The sequence below is a fragment of the Dunckerocampus dactyliophorus genome, chromosome 21 (assembly GCF_027744805.1).
Source record: "Dunckerocampus dactyliophorus isolate RoL2022-P2 chromosome 21, RoL_Ddac_1.1, whole genome shotgun sequence".
In the NCBI taxonomy this organism is placed as follows: domain Eukaryota; kingdom Metazoa; phylum Chordata; class Actinopteri; order Syngnathiformes; family Syngnathidae; genus Dunckerocampus; species Dunckerocampus dactyliophorus.
In genome coordinates, this window is record NC_072839.1 from 4810370 (window position 1) to 4831125 (window position 20756).

General features: G+C 41.8%; 1 protein-coding gene across 4 annotated transcripts in view; it reads left to right on the plus strand.

Annotated features, from left to right (window-relative positions):
* Positions 1-20756, plus strand: part of zfhx4 (zinc finger homeobox 4) — a 107785-nt gene that overhangs the window by 76671 nt on the left and 10358 nt on the right. For all 4 annotated transcript variants that reach the window (XM_054765798.1, XM_054765800.1, XM_054765801.1 and 1 more), the window contains exons 7-10: positions 11882-11980; positions 19315-19448; positions 20161-20361; positions 20570-20687. In XM_054765798.1, coding sequence (XP_054621773.1) covers positions 11882-11980; positions 19315-19448; positions 20161-20361; positions 20570-20687 — 552 coding nt within the window. The remainder of the gene's footprint in view (positions 1-11881; positions 11981-19314; positions 19449-20160; positions 20362-20569; positions 20688-20756) is intronic.

The following is a 20756-nucleotide window of genomic DNA, read 5'->3' on the forward strand; positions in this document are numbered from 1 at the left end:
CATGTGGTCATTTCGGAGATGATTTTCAGCAAACTCATGAATATTGCTGCCTGGAGATGCATCTCATTTGATTCCGTTGTGCTGAAAAGGCAAAATGAGACACTTTTTGCCATCAAAGTAAGGAACGTTGCCACTGAAAAGCGCTAATCTGTTATTAATACTGTATTATTAAAGGTCCCCTATTGCGCAATATTGACTGAACTATGTTCTAAAAGTAACATATGTCCCTCGAAAGTGTTTATAAACAACAAACGGGAGAAAAAATCTATTATCACCCCCACTTTTGAGAAAAGAGGCGTTCAAAAAAAAAATACAAGCTTCGCTACACATCTTAAAATAAAGCTTTGGGCTCTGTCAGATGTAGGAGCTGTAAGTTCGATCATTTTGTTTCTCTTCAGCAAATGGGCTAACCTTGTCCATCCATCCATCCATTTTCTATACCCCTTCATCCTCATTAGGGTCGCGGGGGCATGCTGGAGCCTATCCCAGCTGACTTCGGGCGACAGGCGGGGTACACCCTGGACTGGTCGCCAGCCTTGTGTGATGTTAAAATGTGAGTGCAATGTTAGCGCTTTAGCATGGCACAGCAACAGTATGCTAATGTTGCTAGCGTCCCGCTCCTTAATGTTATGTTGTTGTATGTGTTGGAATTTGTGGAATTTTGGTTTAAAAAAAAAAAATCATTTTTGGTGGGGTTAGGGTTAGAGAGAGGCGGTCTTTGAACGCACCATGGTTGCTGGGAGACACAAAAGCGAGACTTACAGCTAACTTGTGATTCAGATTCCATCCGTTTGCTCGCTTTGATTTTCTTCAACCGCTCGGCTAACTTAGCATGATGTTGCTGTTAAAATGTGAGTGCAATGTTAGCGCTTTCGCATCACATAGCTAAGCTGATGTTGCTAGCCTTTGTGTCCTCCTGTCCCACTCGTTAATGTTACGTTGTTGTACGTCAATGTGTTGTAATTCAAGGATTTTTGGTGAAAAAAAATATATTTTTGGTGGGGTCAGGGTTTGAACGCACCATAGTTGGTGCGAGATGCAAAAGTGATACTTATATATAACTTCTACACCGTGATTCGAATTCCATCTGTTGGATTATTTTGATTTTCTTCAGCAAACAGGCTAGCCTAATATGATTTTGTTGTTAATGCTAGCACTTTAGCTTACATAGTTACGCTAGTGTTGCGAACATTTGTGTCCTACTCCTTAATGCTAAGTTGTGTGTCTGTTTTAATTCATAGATTTTTGGTCCAAAAAATTATTCTTGTATGAGTCAGTGGTAGGGTAGGGTCAGGGTGAGGGTTAGGGTTAGGGTCAGGGTTAGGGTTAGGGTTAGGCGGCCTTTGAACACACCACAGTTGCTGGGAAATGCAAAAGTGAAAGTTATAAATGATGGATTCCATCTGTTGGTTTTGTTTTTCTTCAGAAATGAGGCTAAACTAGCATGATGTTGCTGGTAAAATGTAAATGTAATGTTAGCACTCGAGCTCACATAGCTATGCTAATGTTGCTAGCGTTTGTGTCCTCCTGTCCCACTCCTCAATGTTACGCTGTTGCAGGAGTTCATTCATTAATTCATTTTTGTTGAAAAAAATCATTTTTGTCTGGGTTAGGGTTAGGCAGTCTTTGAACGCACCATAGTTGCTGAGAGACTCAAAAGTGAAACTTGTAGATAACCTGTACACTGATTTGGATTCCACCTGTTTTCATTGTTTTACCATGATTTTGCTGTTAAAATGTAAGTGTAATGTTAGCGCTTTAGCTCGCGTAGCTCTGCTAATTTTGCGGCCTCCTGTCCCACTCCTTAATGTTACATTGTTGTAAGCCGTCTTTGAACACACCATATTTTCTGGGAGACTGAAAGGCGAAATTTACGGACAACTTGTACACCGTTTCCTCAGCGAATAGGCTAACCGAGCATAAAAGGTGGCTGTAATGTTAGCACTTTAGCTTACATAACTATGCTAATGTTGCTAACATTTGTGCCCTCCTGTCCCGGAAGGAGAACGTGAAGTTAGCAGGAGTATTTGGAGAGGAAGGAGCGAGCCGTGTGTTAAAAACCCGGACATAAAACAGACATTTTTACAGGCGTATCAATACCTTGTGCATTTTCAGCATTGGCTGCTGTATATAAAGTGCACGGTGACGCTTGTTGGACAAACGCAGCTCATTAGCATTAAATCGACAGACACACGGAACATGCTTACTAAAAGCACGTTCACACGGGCTCGAGGCTCGATTTCGGACGGTACCCCGCTGTGGGGACCTCTGATTGTTGAAAAAAGGGACCTTGCATGGAACACATGAAATAAATTGGTCAAAATGGCATTTCACAATCCTACAATGACATGTTTTGAAAGCTTTCTTGTCAGCCCCTGAGGATAAACATCTTTTTCATCGTTCCCATTTAAAAGCATGAATAAACACAACCAATTAGATTTCCTCTTTTCTGGTATTCGGTGTTAGCTCGGAGGACCTCCACCACACGACGAGGGCCACTCTGCTCAATTAGAAACAGCATCTGCCGTCGCTGGCGCGGCGCGGCGCGGCGTGGCGATGGACGGGCGGATAGGAGGAACAAATAGGATGTATGTGTGAAAAACGTAGATGGACGGAAGGATGGATGGCGGCCGGATCTTGTCAGGCTGATAGAGTTGAGCAGGTATGCCGAGAAGCAGCTGCTTTCTTCATTAGGTTCATCTATTGATCTCGGACCCTCGCTGTGCATGATCGTGCGGCACACACACACACACACACACGCACACACACACACACACACACAGTGTGTGTAGATAAGTGCTGGTAATAGAAGAGAATGAATTCTTATCACAGAGATGGGAAGGCCATTAACCCTCAGCTCCTTGTTGTCGCGCTGTCTGTTTCGGTCGCTCTTTTCCTCCCTCCGTCCACCAGGTACTTCCACTAAGCGTGCGCGGTGGCCACATGTTTATAATAAAGAAGCTAGATAAATATTGTGGGGGTATCATGAAAGGAAAATAGATGAATTCTCCTCTCGGATGATTCCTAAAGCTCCTCGTAAGCTTTGCCGCGCCGCCTCCCGCCTCCTTCAGCCTCAGGTGATTCAAAGCAGCCGAAATGCAATATGGCCGTTGTGTAAGACGCAGGTGTTTACGCGTGCGGAGGTGTATTGTATAAGCGTATTGTATAAGGCCAGGTGTTGCCGCCCGCACGCAACCTTTTGAAGCCATATTGTTATCCGTGTCTTTTGTATTGGTCGTTACGGAATGGTATAGCTGCCCCCCCCCACACAGCGTGTTCCTGTGCAGGCACGCCTTTAATCTACGTCGTGTTTATTCAAACGCTTTTCACTAAACAGGGTTTTGGTTGACAGCAGAGCGGGCAATTTGGGAGAAAATGGAATACAATGTGACGTCCCGGGACGTGGTAATAGACGACAACAAAGCCAGTTTGAAGGTGCTGATAGGAGCCGATGTTAAAAAGGAGTAAGTTGGGTGTTGCTATACCAGGTTACCAGTCTCTAATGGGGGGATAAAAAGGATAAAAATGTGAAAAAGTAAAGTCCATGGAGTTTGCGGATCGCATATTCAGTCAAATACATTTTTTAAAAGGAGTAACAATTGACACAATCATTATATTTGTAATTATAATCATCATATTATGCATGATTATTTTATATTTACGATGAACCCCTTCAAGGTTGGCACGTTGCTGCCAGCAACTCATACGGTGGTTTGTACAGATACAGCAAAGACATAAACATGATCGGGTTCTCAATGGCATTTTTATTTATTTTTTTATTTTATTTTTATTAGGGGAAAAAAAAAAATCAGATCGAGAGCCACTGTTGTATAATTTAATAATGAATTAACAATTATAATTAAATCAGCAAAATAAAGCATACGTGGTAAGTACAGGAGTAAAAACTGACCGAAATTTTTCAGGTTACTCCCTCACTTGGACACTTCTGGTGGGTTTTCTAGCAATAAAAAGTGGTCCGTGGGTGGATGGATTTTAAGCGTGCGGATGGAAACATGTGTGTTTACATGTTATATAGCGTGTGGGCATGAACGTGGGCGTAAACGTGCACATGTGTGTGTTATTCCCCAGCTATGTTATGCAGGAGCTGCAGCCCCTCTCCTCCTGGGTTGATGTTTAGTATTTTAGACATGCTACATTAACAACATCTGGTTAAGATCTAAATGCTTGTTAAACGCGCTGAAATTTGGGAGAGGGTGGGAGTGGGGGGTGGGAGGGGGGTTACAGGGAGAAAGAAGGGGAGGGCTGGATAAAGATTTGGGGGTGAGAGAACAGGAGGGAAGGAGATCAGTAAGTCTGTCAGGTTATTACTCTGGCGGTATTACCAGTGGCCCTTGACTCCATGTGTGTACGTGTGTGCCATGGTGTCGCCTTTCAAAGTGTTCCCCTTTAGAACCCAGAGGACAAACCCGAGCCAGAAATGTGACATCACGGGGCCGCCGTTGCTGTCGTGCACACTCACACGCGTGCTCGTGTGTCTCGCGAGGGACTTCCAGCAAAGTTGTAGGAAGAAATCAACGTCAACGTTAGCGCTAAGTGCGGGAGACGCGGCGGTCATGGGTGTTAAAGCCGCATTACCACCATCTATACTCGTGCTATTTATTATTACTGTCCAATAGGTAGTACGGTAGGAAAGGGTACACTTTAGAGTAGTCAGTGTAAAGTTTACATTGCAGTAGAGACTTAGTATCCACTCATTCTCATCCGTTGGTTAAATGGTTTAGGTGAGTACCAGTCGACAGCGGTGGTGGTAGCATCGTGGTAGCATTGTGGTAGCATCGTGGTCTGGGGCTGCATGAGTGCTGCCGGCACAAGCGGGAGATGAATTCCAAACATGTGCAGTAACAACGCAATACTGCCATGCAAGCTGCACACTGACTACTCTAACTTGTTCCACAGTTTAACAAGAATCAGTTTTTCCCGTGTAAATCCAATTGATCCGTTCCATACACCCAAAAATATGAACAAAAATGGAGAGTATTAAAAATATATATTTTGATTATTTTATTTTTTTTATTTATTAAAATAATAATAATAATTTCTACACTTTTATTACTTAAAAATATATGTACTATATTTAAATAGAATATTATAAATAATATTTAAATATATTTATTTTCTTATTACTCTTTTTAATTAATTGTCATATAGCCTCTCTTTTTATTTCTTTTTATTTTAATGTATTTGTATTTTCCTATAGCGTGTTTATTATTTTTTATTGATTTAATTCTTTTTTTATTAATCCTATAAGCTGTAATTATTTATTTATTTGCATTGATTTATTATTATTTTCCCTTTCGTCTGTCTTTTAGTTCATTAAAAATATATATATATATTAATTATTTTTTTATTTTCCTTTAACTTGTTTTATTTTTTACTTTTTTTCCCTACAGTTTGTCTTGTTATTATTATTATTATCATTATTATTTTAGAACTATAATTGTACATGCAGAAAACGATGTGAAATAATTCAAAAATGATGAATGAAATTAACAAATGAACATTTAACAACATTTTTACATTCACTTAAGACTCTTGTTGGCGGAAATGGTGAGTAGCGGCGAGGGAAAAGGGAAGGGGGCACCATTTTCATACTTTGCAATGCATTTTTCTTGGATTCAATCATGTTTCTCACTTTTTTTTGTGTCATATAAAAACTGGAGGTGTTCGAAAACCGAGATTTGACCGTATATCCCTAAGTAAGTATCCCTTTGAGGCGATACTTATGTTTCAAGCAAATCTCCATCATAATAGAGCATCATAATGTCGCTTCCAGTTCATCTCCCTTACATTTTCACTGGCAGCGGCTTTGAGTACAGTTACTGTTCATCGCAGCCGCGATTTAAGACAAATAAAAGCGCTATATGTATGGGGGTTTTTGTGCTCGTTTTCCCCTTTAATGAGCTCCATCCGAGCCCCCTAAAGAAGCAAATTAGTGGCAGCTCGGGCCCCCGCTAATGAATTCAGCCATTTTGGAGTCTCAGAGTCTCTAGTTTGTTGGCGTGTTATTGTTCTGCGGTTGTTGTGCTGCGCGACACAGTCCTCCATCGGGCACATAATGACCCGGCATGGTGGTTATGGGCCCTTAGGGGGAGACAGGAGGGGGAAGCGAGTGGTCTCAGAGCAGGTCATTATACAGCCAGAGGACACACACACACACACACACACACACACACACACACACACACACACACACACACACACACACATACACACAATACAGCCTCCATTGCTTCCATCTCCCATATGTCTATTCTTCTATTTTCATACCGAACATCTATTTCTTGCTGCCCGTACTCGCAACCTTAAAATAACATTTAAGGATTGGTGCGTGGCATCCTTGACACGCACAGTCAGAAAACCTACCTATTCTATACATACATATTCTATTTATTATAAGTCTAAGCTGACATGTTCCCACCGTTCTCCCCTTTGTGTCGCTGTCTGTGTAAACGGCGCCGACACCGAATGCGACTAGAATGGCACTAGACAATTTTGAGATCGTATCAAAGCTCAACAGACGTGGGACGGCGCCTGTGGGAAATTAGATATTTTTATTTACATTTATAGATTCCATCTAATAGCTTCTCATAGAAGGTCTTCTTGACACACACACACACTCACATAGCACAATCACAGTTGCGCAACACGTACATATAACTGATGGAAAAACACTGGAAGAGGCAGACACACACAAAAAGGCATTGTTCTCACTCTCTCACACGAGCTTAACTTTCACTTTCACACATTTTTTGCACACAGCTGACAACAACGTCCTGTTGTTGTTAAATAATGCAACACACTGCTTCCAAACCCAATTACATGCAAAAATTACAGATCCCCGAGCACATAAAACACTGTTTTCACGGCCAAAATGTGTAGACTTGCTTCTTCTCCGCTTTTGTGCTGAAAGCAATTGTCGCACAAGTATTTTAGACTTGCTCATGTGGGTTCTGTGGAAAAGGCAAAGCTGGATAAATGGCATGTACAAAATTATTTTCTTTTCTGGAAAGTGAAAGCTGGGTTTGTGTGAAAGTGAATGTTAAGCCTGTGTGAGAGGGAACGATTCATCTTTTGTGCGTCTGCCTCTTGTCCCAGTATTTTTCCATGAGTCATATCTAAGTGTTGCGGAGCTCTGATTGTGCTATGTGAGTGTGCGTCAAGCGGGCCTTCTATGACAAGATATTAGACGATAAGCGTACTATTAATATCTAACATTAGTGGCGACAATGTTATGTTGGGTTTTTTTCAATGAAATAATGTCACACAGACCAACAAAAGCGCTTTTTCACATTTACATACAAAGATTCAAGATTTTCAAGCACATAAAACAACTTTTCATGCACGGGAGATACCAAACATTGCCTGTGTGTGTTATTTATTTATGGCCCCGGCCTGCGCTTCCAATTAATAGCTGAATGTAAAACCGCGGCTTGACTTGGGTGTGTAGCTGATCAAGACGACACTTAATTCTTCTTCCTCTCCTAACAGTTAAATATAGGCCCGCGTTGGTCGCCCAGGGTAATCGGACCCGGGCTGCGCGGTTAGCATCGAGCTCACCGGCCGGGCTTTAATGTTCCGAGCGAGCCACATCAAAGAGGATCTCGCCAGGCTGCCAGAATCACACACCCCTCCCTCTGTACGGCCTGACCCACTGCGTGTGTGTGTGTGTGGAAGGTGGCTGTGAAAGTTTTGCTCTGGTTGCGATTAAGATGATAGTGGCCGCTCGTTCACACACACACTTGCACATGACAGCTCACATGCAAACACATGCAGTCGCTGTCTCACTGACTTGATCAATGGCGCGCACACACACGCACGCACACGCACACACACGCAGACATCATATGCATCTACACCATCGTGTGTTGTGTAACTGTCAGGGTCAGTCAGAGGGCAGACACTGTGCTGATGTATTGAGAGAGCTCGTCTGGGAATGTCCTCAGTGTGGAAACACATTCCCGTATGCACACACACACACACACACACGCACACGCACACACTTTGCCACTGATCTAACCGACGAGAGGGGGGGGGACAGTGAAAACAACCCCACTGATGAGGCCCAGATGATCCCCCTTCCTCTTCTTTCCTTTCTGTCCTTCTTCTCTTTTCATTGCCTCCTGTGTCCCACACTGCTTACAGGTAGAGTGCCCTCTAGAGGTTACTTAGTAAGAAGTGTATTTTGTGTATTTTTGTGATGTTGAAAGGTTATTTAATACTTTGTGCTGTTTCCCCCCCACAAAACACACGATTCACATGCCTTGAAAACATACATCTTCTAACAAAGAAATATTTCATCAGCATTGTCAGCCCCGTATTAATAAAACATCAGCAGTCCTATTATTTATCTATTCATTTTTTTTATTATTTATTTTGCTATCGTCTTTCTTCTTATTTATTCATTTTCCTATAGCCTATCTTGTTATTTTTTTGTTTAAATTGATTTTATTTGTGTTTTGTATTTTCCTATAGCCTGTCTTTTTTATTTATTTTTATTTTCCTATAGCTTGTTTTATGTATTTTTTTTCTTTTTTAAACATGTATTTAATTAATTTTTATTTTCCTATATTTTTATTTTTATTTATTTATTTTCCAATAGGCTGTCTTTTTCTTTCGTTTTTTTTATATGATTTTTAATTTTCCTATTGCCTCTTATTATTGATTTAGTCATTATTTTTTAAGATAAGATATGCCTTTATTAGTCACACAAGGGAAAATTCCAGGTTTTCAGTACAAAAAGCATAGAAAGTGCAAAATCAAGGTAATACAAATCAAGAAGTTCTAAACTATTTGCAGCCGTGTACATGTGGATCAAGCCACAGGTTTATTGCACAGTTATTGCCCTTGTTTATTGCATGGTTATTTCATGGTTACTGTGCAGGATTTTTGGATGCATTTGCATTTGATTATTTTTTGTATTTTCTTATCGCCTCTCTTTATTTTTTATTTATTTCATTTTCTTATAGCTTGTCTTTTTATTATTTTTTTCTTTTTTAAAAAAATATTTAATTCATTTTTTATTTTATTTTTATTTTATTCGTATTTTTGTTTTTAATTAATTAATTAATCTTTCATCTTTTTGGTTTACTTTTTTATTTTCCTATAGCTTGTTATTTATTTTAATGTCTTTATTTTTGAATGTTCCTACAGCCTGTCTTCGCACCCATCCTCCATGACGCATGCACATATGCAGGGACATGACTTTTCATACGCATGTGCCAAACGCACACACAGCACTCACATGCATGTGCAAAGAAAAGGATGTACTTTAGAGTATTCAGTGTGCAGCTTGTAGGCCACAAAGCAGCGTGGTTATTGTGTAAACATCTGCCACCACAAGCAAACATAACTGTGCCTTGGTGGCGGTTACGAAATGGCTTGGGGCTGCGTGAATCCTGGGGAGCTGCGGTCCACCGAGGGCAAATTCCAACACGTACGACGCCGTGCATCAACCGCTTTCGCACAAGAATGCTCCTATAGGCTGCTTTTCACCTATCCTTTTCATCCGTGCGCAAAACAAACAAAAAGGCCGACTACCTGATGTGTTTGTTGTATTTGGAAGGATATGATGCTTTATAGCTGCCCCTCCCTTCCCTGTGCTCATCATTCAATGGCCAAAGTGATTGTATGCAAATGCAGGCTGACCCCGGTGCACCCTTTGCCTTATTTCTATGAATATGACCCCCCCCCGTGTGTGCATGTGTGTGTGTTGTAAAATATGGTTATTAAGGCGGTGCAAAACTGATGAGCACAGCTTTTTTACGCACACACACACACACACACACACACACACACACACATATATACATATATACACACCAGTCTCATTTTCTGGCAGAGTAAGGGGGTTTGTGGTGAAAGAAACCCCCTTCCCCCTCCATTTAGAAGACATGACATTTTTAACGCTTTTGCTTTTTTGTGTGAATATGATATGCGTGTGCGTGTGCGACTTGACGCTTGAGTGCAAGTGTTTCATTTTTTTTTTTTTTTCATTTGCTCACCCTGAAATGGAGGAGGGCTGTGTGCGTGTAGATGTGTTTGCGTGTGTGTGTGTGTGTGTGTGTGTGTGTGTGTGTGTGTGTGTGTGCGCGCCTGGTTATCTGGCCTCTCTCAGACTGCTCAAAATTCATTACAAAGTGACATCAGCCCAGCCGGAGACAAATGATGGCTGGATGAAAGGGAGCGCTGGAGCTCGGCTAGGATTAGTGTTAGCTTGTGCTGGCGACACATATACACACTGACACACACACACACACACACACACTTGCTTTAATCCACTGGCAGAACACTGCAGATACACAGAATTATCAAACAAGGGGCTGAACTCTCAGAGATGGGTAGGCTAATCTGCTAATAGTAGTGAGCTGCACGTGCACACGCTTCTCATTGTGTGTGTGTGTGTGTGCGTGCACGTATGTTCAGGAAGGGGTACACAGCAGGGGTGTTCAACTGGCGGCCCACGGGCCTGTAAAGGACTTCACACGAGCTCAGTTCAACACATTATTGCGGCAGATGCCGAAAAACAGCAGTGCACTCTGGCAATATAGAGGATCTTTGACTAGTGTTTTTGCAGCAGATTCTGATAAACAGCAGAGCACTCCTGTCGTGTTGACAATCTGAGAGTTTTTCCTGTCATACAGAGAATCTTGTAGCGTTTTTGCAGCCGATTGCTAAAAACAGCACAGGAGCACACTCTTGTCATATACAGGATCTTTGACATTTTTGTTTTTTTTGCAGTAGGTCTTTACAAACATCAGAGCACGTAACATCTTTGACTGTATTTCCTTGAAGCAGAGTCCGAAAACCAGCAGACCACTTTTGCTATATAGAGGATCTTTGACTTACGTTTTTGAAGCATCTTTTTCTTGGCACGTGGAGGATCTTTTTTGCCGCATCTTTTTTCCTTCCATGGAGAGGATCCTTGATTGTCGTTTTTTTTTTTGCAGCAGCAAATTCCTAAAAAGAATAAAACACTTCTGTAGAGGATAGAGGATCTTTGTCGTGTTTTTTTTTTGCAGCTGGTTCCGAAAAACAGCGGCACACTCTTGTCGCATGAAGGATCTTTGATGAGTATTTTCTGTCGTAGGTCCTGACAAACATCAGAGCGCGTCTGTCATATAGGAGATCTTTGACTAGTGTTTTTGCAGCAGATTCCTAAAAACAGCAGAGCACTCTTGTCATGTAAATGATCTTTGACTAGTGTTTTTGCAGCATCTTTTTCCCGTCATGTAGAGGATCTTTGACTAGTGTTTGTGCAGCATCTTTTTCCTGTCACGTAGAGGATCTTTGACTAGTGTTTGTGCAGCATCTTTATTCTGTCACGTAGAGGATCTTTGACTATTTTTTTTGCAGCATCTTTTTCCTGTCATGTAGAGGACCTTTGACTAGTGTTTGTGCAGCATCTTTTTCCTGTCACGTAGAGGATCTTTGACTAGTGTTTGTGCAGCATCTTTTTCCCGTCACGTAGAGGATCTTTGACTAGTGTTTGTGCAGCATCTTTTTCCCGTCACGTAGAGGATCTTTGACTAGTGTTTTTGTATGTAGAGGATCTTTGACTAGTGTTTTTGCAGCATCCTTTTCCTGTCATGTAGAGGATCTTTGACTAGTGTTTTTGCAGCATCTTTTTCCCGTCATGTAGAGGATCTTTGACCAGTGTTTGTGCAGCAGATTCCTAAAAGCATCAAAGCCCTCTTCTCACATAGAGAATCTGTGACTTGTGTTTTGTCAGGAGGTTCTAAGTAGTCGTGTGTTGGCTTTGAGAGGATGATTCATGTTTGTGTAACACATGCACACATGCATCTTGAACACATCAGCTTCCTGTTTGGAGAGCATCGTGGGTAATGTAGTCTTCCCTTTACAGAAGAGACTGCGGAGGACAGCGAGAGACCTCCTGGCTCTTCCTCCAGGCCCTCGCCCCACCTTACTGACCGAGACTTGACTGACAACCGAAGAGCCGACCGTGAGTACACACACACACACACACGTAGCTTAAAGCATCCCATTCTTCCCAAAAGTGAGCATTCCCTCCCTCTCCGTCTCTCTCAGGAGAAAGTTTTCAAACATGTGTGTGCAACATGCGAACGCTGCTGACTAGCCTCCATGTGACCCGCTTTAATCGTTTCCATCTGACAGAAAGCGAGAGCGAGAGCGAGAGAGGCGGGAAAGAGGAAAACAGAGAGAAAAGGAGAGGGGACAAGTTGTGGTTATTACAAGGCGATGTCCAGGCCCCAGATTATTTTTTAATCAAATCAGTTTGCGTGCTTGTAATTTATAAGCGCCTTGCATTAATCTTTCCCCGTTCTTGTGCCCTCTCCGTTGACATATTAATTTTTCATAAGCTCGGGATTAGATAGGGGGGCTGGGTGGTGTGTGTGTGTGTGTGTGTGTGTGGGGGTGGGTGGCTATGCTGTGTATATGTTTTTCTAATATTGCATCCCTACAACCTTAAATTAGGTTTTTTTGTCCTTCCCTTCATTTCTCCTTTAATTGTGAGCTAATATGTAACACCGTCGGCGTTTATTAGCTGAGACATTAAAAAAAAAAGATGTTTGTTTGTTTGTTTGTTTGTAAGAGTGGGCAGCAAAATGCACATTCCGCAGGCTGAGCTGGTGGGGGTCATATTCACGGGCTACGGCGGGGGGTGGCCCCTGCCTTGTTTAGACGTCATTCAGCCAAATAAGAATGCATGAGATGGAAATCCACATATCACATGACCTCCTCCATTTCATCACATGGGCTTCTTCCACCGAGCAGACACCTTCCACTCCTCCCCCTCCTCCTCCAGACCCCCTTTTCCCTGCCCACCTCTTCCATCCGAGCGCGCCATACCTTGCTCCGTAATGTGAGGCTCAATGAGGCAGAAGGCGAGCCGAGCGAGGCTGGGGCCTATTAGTTTGGCTCGTCATCTATCTTTCAGCTCTATCTCTCTGACAGGCCTGTCTGACCAGACTGGAGGTGTGGGGAGGGGGCCGGGGGGGGGAAACCGCTGTCCATGCATTTAGCACCGTATATTACCACCAGTGTCATTTAACACTGCTGCACACATGCCCCAAAAATAAATAAATCAAATCAAATCGCATGAGGGTCAAGCAATAATATACATCGATTTTGCTTTTGGATTAAAACTTTATAAAAAATTATTATTTTGTTTTTTTACATATTTGTGATTAGATTTTATATTTATATTATAGACTTCTACAACGTTAATTGCATTATATTATTTTAAATACATAAAAAAATATATATTTTTAATGATATTTTTGATTCGACTCCTCTATGTAGTCATTTTATTTTGTATATTTTTATTATATATATATATATATATATATATATATATATATATATATATATGAGAGTCTTTCTTTATTCCTGCAACTTTAATTGTTTTCGGTTTATTTTAGCTTAAATTATTATATACATTTTTTAATATTTATATATATGTTGTTGTGATTATTTTTTAAATTATATTAGTGTTATATGATTTTAAAATATATTGTAAAATATGTATTTTTATTTATGATAAAAATATGTTTTTGCTTTGTACACTACAACATTTTATTTAGGATTTTTTTTTACTATATACATTATATGATATTATAGTCTGTGCTTTGCAACTTTAATTGTTTCCAGTCTATTTGAGCTTAGTATATTATTCAGTTGATTGTAGTTTATATTGTTTTTATTCATTTTATTTTTTATTTATTTTCTGTATTTTTATTTGTGATTATTTTTTAAATTACATTGTCAACTTTATCCTGCAATATTAATTGTATTTGAAATATATTAGAAAATATTTATTTAGGATAAAATGTGTATATTATTTTTTACACTATAATTTTTATTATTTTTTTTATTATACGTTATATTTTTCTTTCTTTTTTATTACACACTTATCCTATATGTACTGTAATTTTGCTGTATTATACTGTATTTATTGATGTATCTATGCAGTTATCTGCTGTGTTGCAGTGTTAGCATCCGTTGTGGGATGTAGCAAGTCCTTCCGCAGCCTCCAGCCTGCGTTTGTGCTTCAGATGTGCCCATGTGTGATCCCCCACGGAGGGGAGGGATTACAGTGTGGCCAAGTGAGCAGTCTGCTGCTTGCACACGTCATCCCTGCGATGCTTTAAACAAAGAGGGCATGCAGATGCAGAGAAGATGGACGATATGAGGAAGCGAGGAGGGAGGAGGGGCAAGAAAGGGCAGCGTGGGCCTTTCCCTTGCTTCATTTACATTGTCTTTTTAAATCCCATGTCACTTTAGATTAATTATAATCCATGTTACGTTCTCCATGCAAATGTCCCCGATGTGGATTACTTCCAGATAGCTTTGTGCTGCGCGGTGTAGATGGCGCATGTCGCCATGGCTCAGGGGCCCACTTCTTATAAATAACCAACTAAACAAAAGGCCTGCGCATGGAAATGAGGCTGTCACGTGGAGCCCGGGCAAATTTGCAAATATCTACCTGCTTCAAATTAGCAGAGAAATTACTCATGGTTTCCACAGTGTTTGGATTGTGCAGCAAAACGCACGCGAACATGATTCGATTTTCCATATTCCTTGTTTGCTTTTTTTTTTTTCTTTTAAATTAGCATCCATCTTGCAAATTTGTGATGAGAGCTGCGCTTGTTTTCAGTCTCTCCGAGATGAGATTAAAATATATTAAAGATATTAGCATGTTTAATTGCAGGCCTGCAGCTATTCTTCTGCGCCCGTGTGTTTTTTTCATAATGACAGCCTGTCGCGCGTCACAGACGATTTGTCAAACGTGACAAGGCCATGTTCATATTCATGTCTTTTATCAACAGAGGGAAAAAAACGCATCAGACAGTTGCTTTTGAACGCTCCCTGCCTGCTTTGGTGAGACTTTGGGGGTTCAGAGTGTGTTGTTGTAATGTTATCAGGCGACCAGAGGTCAGCCTAATGCGTAACCTCCGAGCGGGAGACAAGTAAATCATGTTGGCCGGCCCTCCCCGGTCCATTTTGGCCTCAACCCCCTCGTAGATTTACTGCTGCGTAACCTTAGCCAGTCTGCCGGGCCTCAGCAGCGCTAAATTGAATACTAAATCCAAGCTGCCGCCACCCAGCCTGCTCTCGCTTAAGCTGTGGAGCCTTTCGTATTTTCATGAAATCATCCGAAATGGACTCTTAATTTGCTCAGGAGCTAGCGCAAGGTCAGAGGCGGGATGTTTGCACAAAACGTATGAGACTCCCAGACCCTAAAAATGGATTCTAAGGTTTGAACATCATCATAAACAATCCCAGAGTGTTTTTGAAGCAAGCCCTGCGCTCCTGTCATATAGTGGATCTTTGAATCCCTCGTTTATCGTGGTTAACTCGTTCCAGAATTTCCACGAAGTAGGATTCCTCATTCATAAATTAAATAGTCATAAAAAACCTGTTTACGACCTAAATACGTTTTTTAACATTATTAGAGCCCTCCAGACATGAAATAACACCCCTATAGTCACCTCTGCACTCGTCATACCCAATATAGTTGACAAAATAAAAGTAAATAAGCCACAATATAAATGTGTTCCCTACGGCAGCGATTTCCAACCAGAGGTACGCGTACCCCTAGTGGTACATGAGCAAATAGCAGGGGGTCGGTGGGAAACATTGAATAAATTATTTACAAGATGATAAGTAAATATTCCCAGCCATTTCATAATAAGCCAGACAGTAAAATGGAACCGCTCGTTTCCCCAGGGAGACAATAACCTGTGGCACAGTGGCGCCAACATCGGAACATTTATATTACATTCGTCTTTTGGAGGATTATCAACAGGTATGAGTGAGGGGTACTCCTGGTATGACAACAAGGCTCTGGCGGAACACAGCTGATATTTTCCTGAAACTTGCCAATGTTCTACTGCTGATTACTAAAGAACGGGCAAAGGTAGAAACAAACTTTTTTTTTCTGATGCAAGGAGGGAGTCTAATCTCTCTTTTGGTAGGTTTCATGTTTACACGATATTCTGTGTGCCTTGAAAGATCAGGCAAAATCGTATAAAATAGACGCTACTGAAGGGGTTGTCTTTTGAAAAATGGCTGGGATTGAATGAGTTACTAGGGCAGGGGTAGGGAACCTACGGCTTGAGGCTCTTTTGAATACTGCATCTGGCTCTCAGACATTCCTTAACACCATAACATTTGTTAATTGTACTGTAATTTGTTTTCCTGACATTTTAATCTAATTTTAATCCATCCATTTTATTTTCGAGCGCAATGCCAGGTGTCCTTCCCATGTTTTCCGTGTCAGACACCAAAACTTGATTACTATTGTGGTCGTCCCTCCTTTAATCTTCCCTAAATATCCACACACGTGGTTGTATTCGGTGTTAAAAAGTATGATAGGGCTCTCACGGAAATACATTTTAAAATATGTGGCTTTCATGGCTCTCTTGGCCAAAAAGGTTCCCAACCCCTGTACTAGGGACTACTACATATCATTAACGTCTTTGAATGCATCTTATATTTGTATTTTGGTTCATTTAGCCATTTTTATGCTTGAAAATGCTTTAAAAAAATGCTATTAGCTCACAAATAACATTTGCTTGAATATGCTTATTTTTTGGCTAATAGGCGGCGATTCAACCACAAAACAGTGAATCCACGAAATTCGACCCGCGTCCGTCTCTCTGTACGCAAACGCAACACCCTTAAACGCCACTGACAGTTGCAAATAAAGATGGGTGGCGAGTGTTCCGTGCTCCCCCCCCCGCCGCACCCCGCCCGGCAATGAAATGCAAAAAGCGGGGCGAGTGTCATAAATCACCTTTTGATTTATCTAATCAAGCCAGGTCTTGCTGCATGCAGGCATTTGTCATTGGTGGAGGTGGGAGGGGCGAGTTAGGGTGTTGTATGTATGTATGGAAGGGGTGGGGGTGGGGTGGTGGGGTTTGTCAGGTTTACTCGGCCCCGACGCTTCACTGGGCTGCAGCTGGTGGAGTCTACATGAGGATGGAGGGATGCAGACAAAGGAAAATGAAGGAGGGGGGGTTGCTTTCGCCTCCCCATTATGATTTTTTAATGATTCTATCCGTGTTGTTTAAAAATGATAAATACACACAGCAACGGGTGCAATTGGGTTTTAGGTCATTCCACATTTGGAGGACATTGTGCGGCGGCAGGGCCCGCCATTTAAATCTCCTAAGTGGCCGCAGAGAGAACGCCTCTCTCGGCATTCAAGGTTAGCCCAACTGTGTTGTCTCGATGAAAGCTCCATCGGGCCGTTACGCAAACATACGTCCACCATGACAGTAATCAATGGTGATGTGTGGGCCCTGCATCCGCCATGTAAATGCGTTTGCAGCCTCTTGTCCGACACTCGCCTCATCTCCCGTGCAATTTCGTTGCAAATGGAGTGCAAAAATTGAAAGTTGAAAATGAGAATTGGCCATAATGAATGGGGGGGGCGGGGGGGCAAGGATGGAGCGGGAAAGGTCAGGTTGTGTGACGGCTGAGATGAAGTGTCAGAGAGCTGTCACGGAGGACGCGTGCGCACATACGTGGACGTCATGCAAGCCCTGCAGGCGGAGGAGAAGATTACCTCGCTGTTCTCCGCCGCCGAACAATTCTCGGATGTTCTTGGAAATTCACATTGTGCCCTTGTGCTTTATTTCATTTTTTCTTCTTCCTCCCTCCTTCTCTCTTGTCACTTCCCTTGACAGGCCAATATTTCAGGCTCCAGATATAGGGGATTACAAATAAAATAAGTGGAACGCCTACTTAATGCAACAGAATTAAAATGCATGAACGGGCCGGAGGAATTGATATGCGCCCAATAAAAACATGAGCCACGGAATAATATGAACTACAAAATGTTTTTTTTCTCTCCCTCTCTGTGTCTCTTCTGCCCCCTCTCCATGTATCAGTGCTTTGATTTCCCCCCTTTTTTTCCCATTTGTGCATCCAGCGTGAAGCGTTGATTCGCAAGAGTGAGGCTCGCATATTGCCTTGAGTGACCAGGCGAGGGAGGAAGGGGTTTTGTGGATGATGACTTGGTGGAGGGAAGGTGGGTGGGTGGGGGGGGTCGGCTGCTGTTGCTGCCTCTTTGTTTTGCAGCGGCTATGTAGAGGAAGAAGAAGCTAATGAAAGATTTATCACTAAATACAACCAGAGGCTGATCTCCCCGCATCGAGCGCTGTTTGTTAACATCACACACGCTTACACATGCACGTACAAATCACACACACACACACACACACACACACACACTACTGTACCACCAGCCGTGACCGACCCCCCCCCACCACTACCAAACCCCAACCCTGAAAATTTAGCATCTCGTGCAGACAGAGGCGTCGTTGAGGCAGCTGGGGAAATGTATATGATCTAATGAAGTGTATAATATTACCATAACATTTAATGTATGTCGTGCTGTGATAATGAGCGGGCCTGAGTTTCCTCCATTTCACATGGCCTCGGGGCAGGAAGTGTGTGTGCGCATGTGTGAGTGATACGGCCCGTGTGTGCTTGCACACTTAGGTTGTGTTGGTGTCAAATCCTTTAAATGATAACCTGGATGTACCCTTGGAAGGCGGTTCAACAGCACAGTGGATGTAGGAAGTGGCGACATTTAAAATCTTCTTTCATTATTTAATAAAAAATATATTATTTGTGTTATTTTTGTGAATATTTACATTATTTAGCATATTTTGTTATTTCATAATAAGGGTGTACCTCGCCTCTCACCCAAAAGTCAGCTGGGATAGGCTCCACCATACCCCCGCGACCCTAGTGAGGACAAGCGGCATAGAAGATAAATGAATGGATGTATGTTTTCTTTCATGTAAAATGTTTACATTATTTGTTGTATTATACAATAACAAAATAGTAATAATACAGTTGTATTAATTGTTTATATTTTATTATTCAAGATAAGCTATTATTTTATTTTGATGTTTTTATTTGATTTATTTTAAAAAGCTATTTCATTATTTTAACTTTATGACTTGTTTTAATATTTAAGGACAGAAGTGGTTTTATTATTTCAAATATTTGAATTATTTGTTTTTATTATTTTATCATATTTTTTCTTATTTTGTTGTTTTTTTTAATTATTATTTTATTATTGACATATTTTTGAAAAATTGCCACAATTGCTTGAGGAAAATAAAAAAAAAAGAAAGTATAACAGGCTGGTTGCGTGGATGTAGGTCTGGCTTGTGTCATTATGCTCAAAACTGAATTCCCTCTTCTGGTGATGTTGTTTTCTGCCAAATACCTTTTGGAATTGCTGTTTTTTTGTGTTATTTTTCAATAGCTGGTGTTCTCTCCTTCTGGTTTTAGGACTGAATGCCACATCCAAAGAAGCGACTGGACAGACCGTGGCGGTGAAACATTCCCTCCAGCCCGATCGACAAATTGATAGCCCTCCCAAAAGGCCCAAATCTTCCGAAGGGAAGAACGCTGCCGTAGAGCAGGTAACAGTCTGTGGAACTTTGTTTTGGAATTAGCCCATGTGAAGGTATGCTCTAAATCCATTGTAACAGTATATGGGATGGGAATATAGATGGGTATAGATATAGATGTAGATGGGAAGGTGCGGTTTTCATATAAAAGGGTTAAACCCAGCCTACCATTCCTTCTCTGGAAGAGCTTTTTGCTATGAAGAACAGCAGGCCCGTCGTCATGCTCTTAAGTGGAATACCTGCGTGAGCCTTATGGCTCCCCCGCCCCATTTTGCATCTCTTTAAAGTATATGTGTTTTTAAATTAGATTATGAAGTATTAGCCCGTCTGGGCCCTTTAAGAAGGGAAGACTTTGTCATTTCAGAAATGGATTCCATTAAGATGGTAGGTGGTAGGGAGGCGGCTGTGTTCGTGGGGTACTTCCTGTAATGAGGGCAAAGGCGTAGCTTGGAAGAGTACACACCTTTGTCATTTGTAATCTCCTGATTAAACGTTCTGGCCAGTTGTGTTTTCGGCGAACAAAATTGAATGAGTTGACTTAAGTGAACCCCATTGGGTGTCCTCATTTTTACGGTGAATAACATCTCTGCCGCCCCCTGTGGGTGGTACTCACAATGCTGTCTGACAAACCCCAGTAGAGGTTTCGTAATTTTTCACCATGATGTGTGCAGCGGTCCGGGATCGACAATGAATATCTCTCAACCCGTACACATTTTCTTTTTAGGTCCAGCAGTGTCCCTACTGCAACTACAGCAGTAAAGATGCCAACCGCATGCAACTCCACGTCATGTCCCAGCATTCCATGCAGCCGGTCATCCGCTGCCCGCTGTGTCAGGACGTCCTCAGCAACAAGATTCACCTGCAGCTGCATCTCACCCACCTTCACAGTGTGGCACCTGACTGCGTGGAAAAGCTCATTATGACGGTATGTGTGCGTGTGTGCGTGTAATTGCCTGTAATTGCGTGGTATAATTTGGTCCGGACTACCCTGTGACCTGGCTGTCCTCTTCGGCAATTATAAAGCACCCAAGCAACGTTTGCCTTTGAGACTATTGTCCTTGCTGTCAGAAATTGGAGGTGACTCCATACCTTTCTTAGCTGTCATAATGAAGAAAACTGTTTGGTCTTGATAGGTTGTTGGACCTGATACGACAGGACCAAATAGCATTATCCATCCCCAAACTGGACAAGACAAAGCACTGCCTTCAGCGGATTCCTCAGCCTCTGCTGATGGCTCTGGAAAATCGCAAGGTAAGCATCAGTTGAGAGAGATCAGTGCATGTGTTATCTGTTCTATTTTTAACTCCTATAAACTGTGTT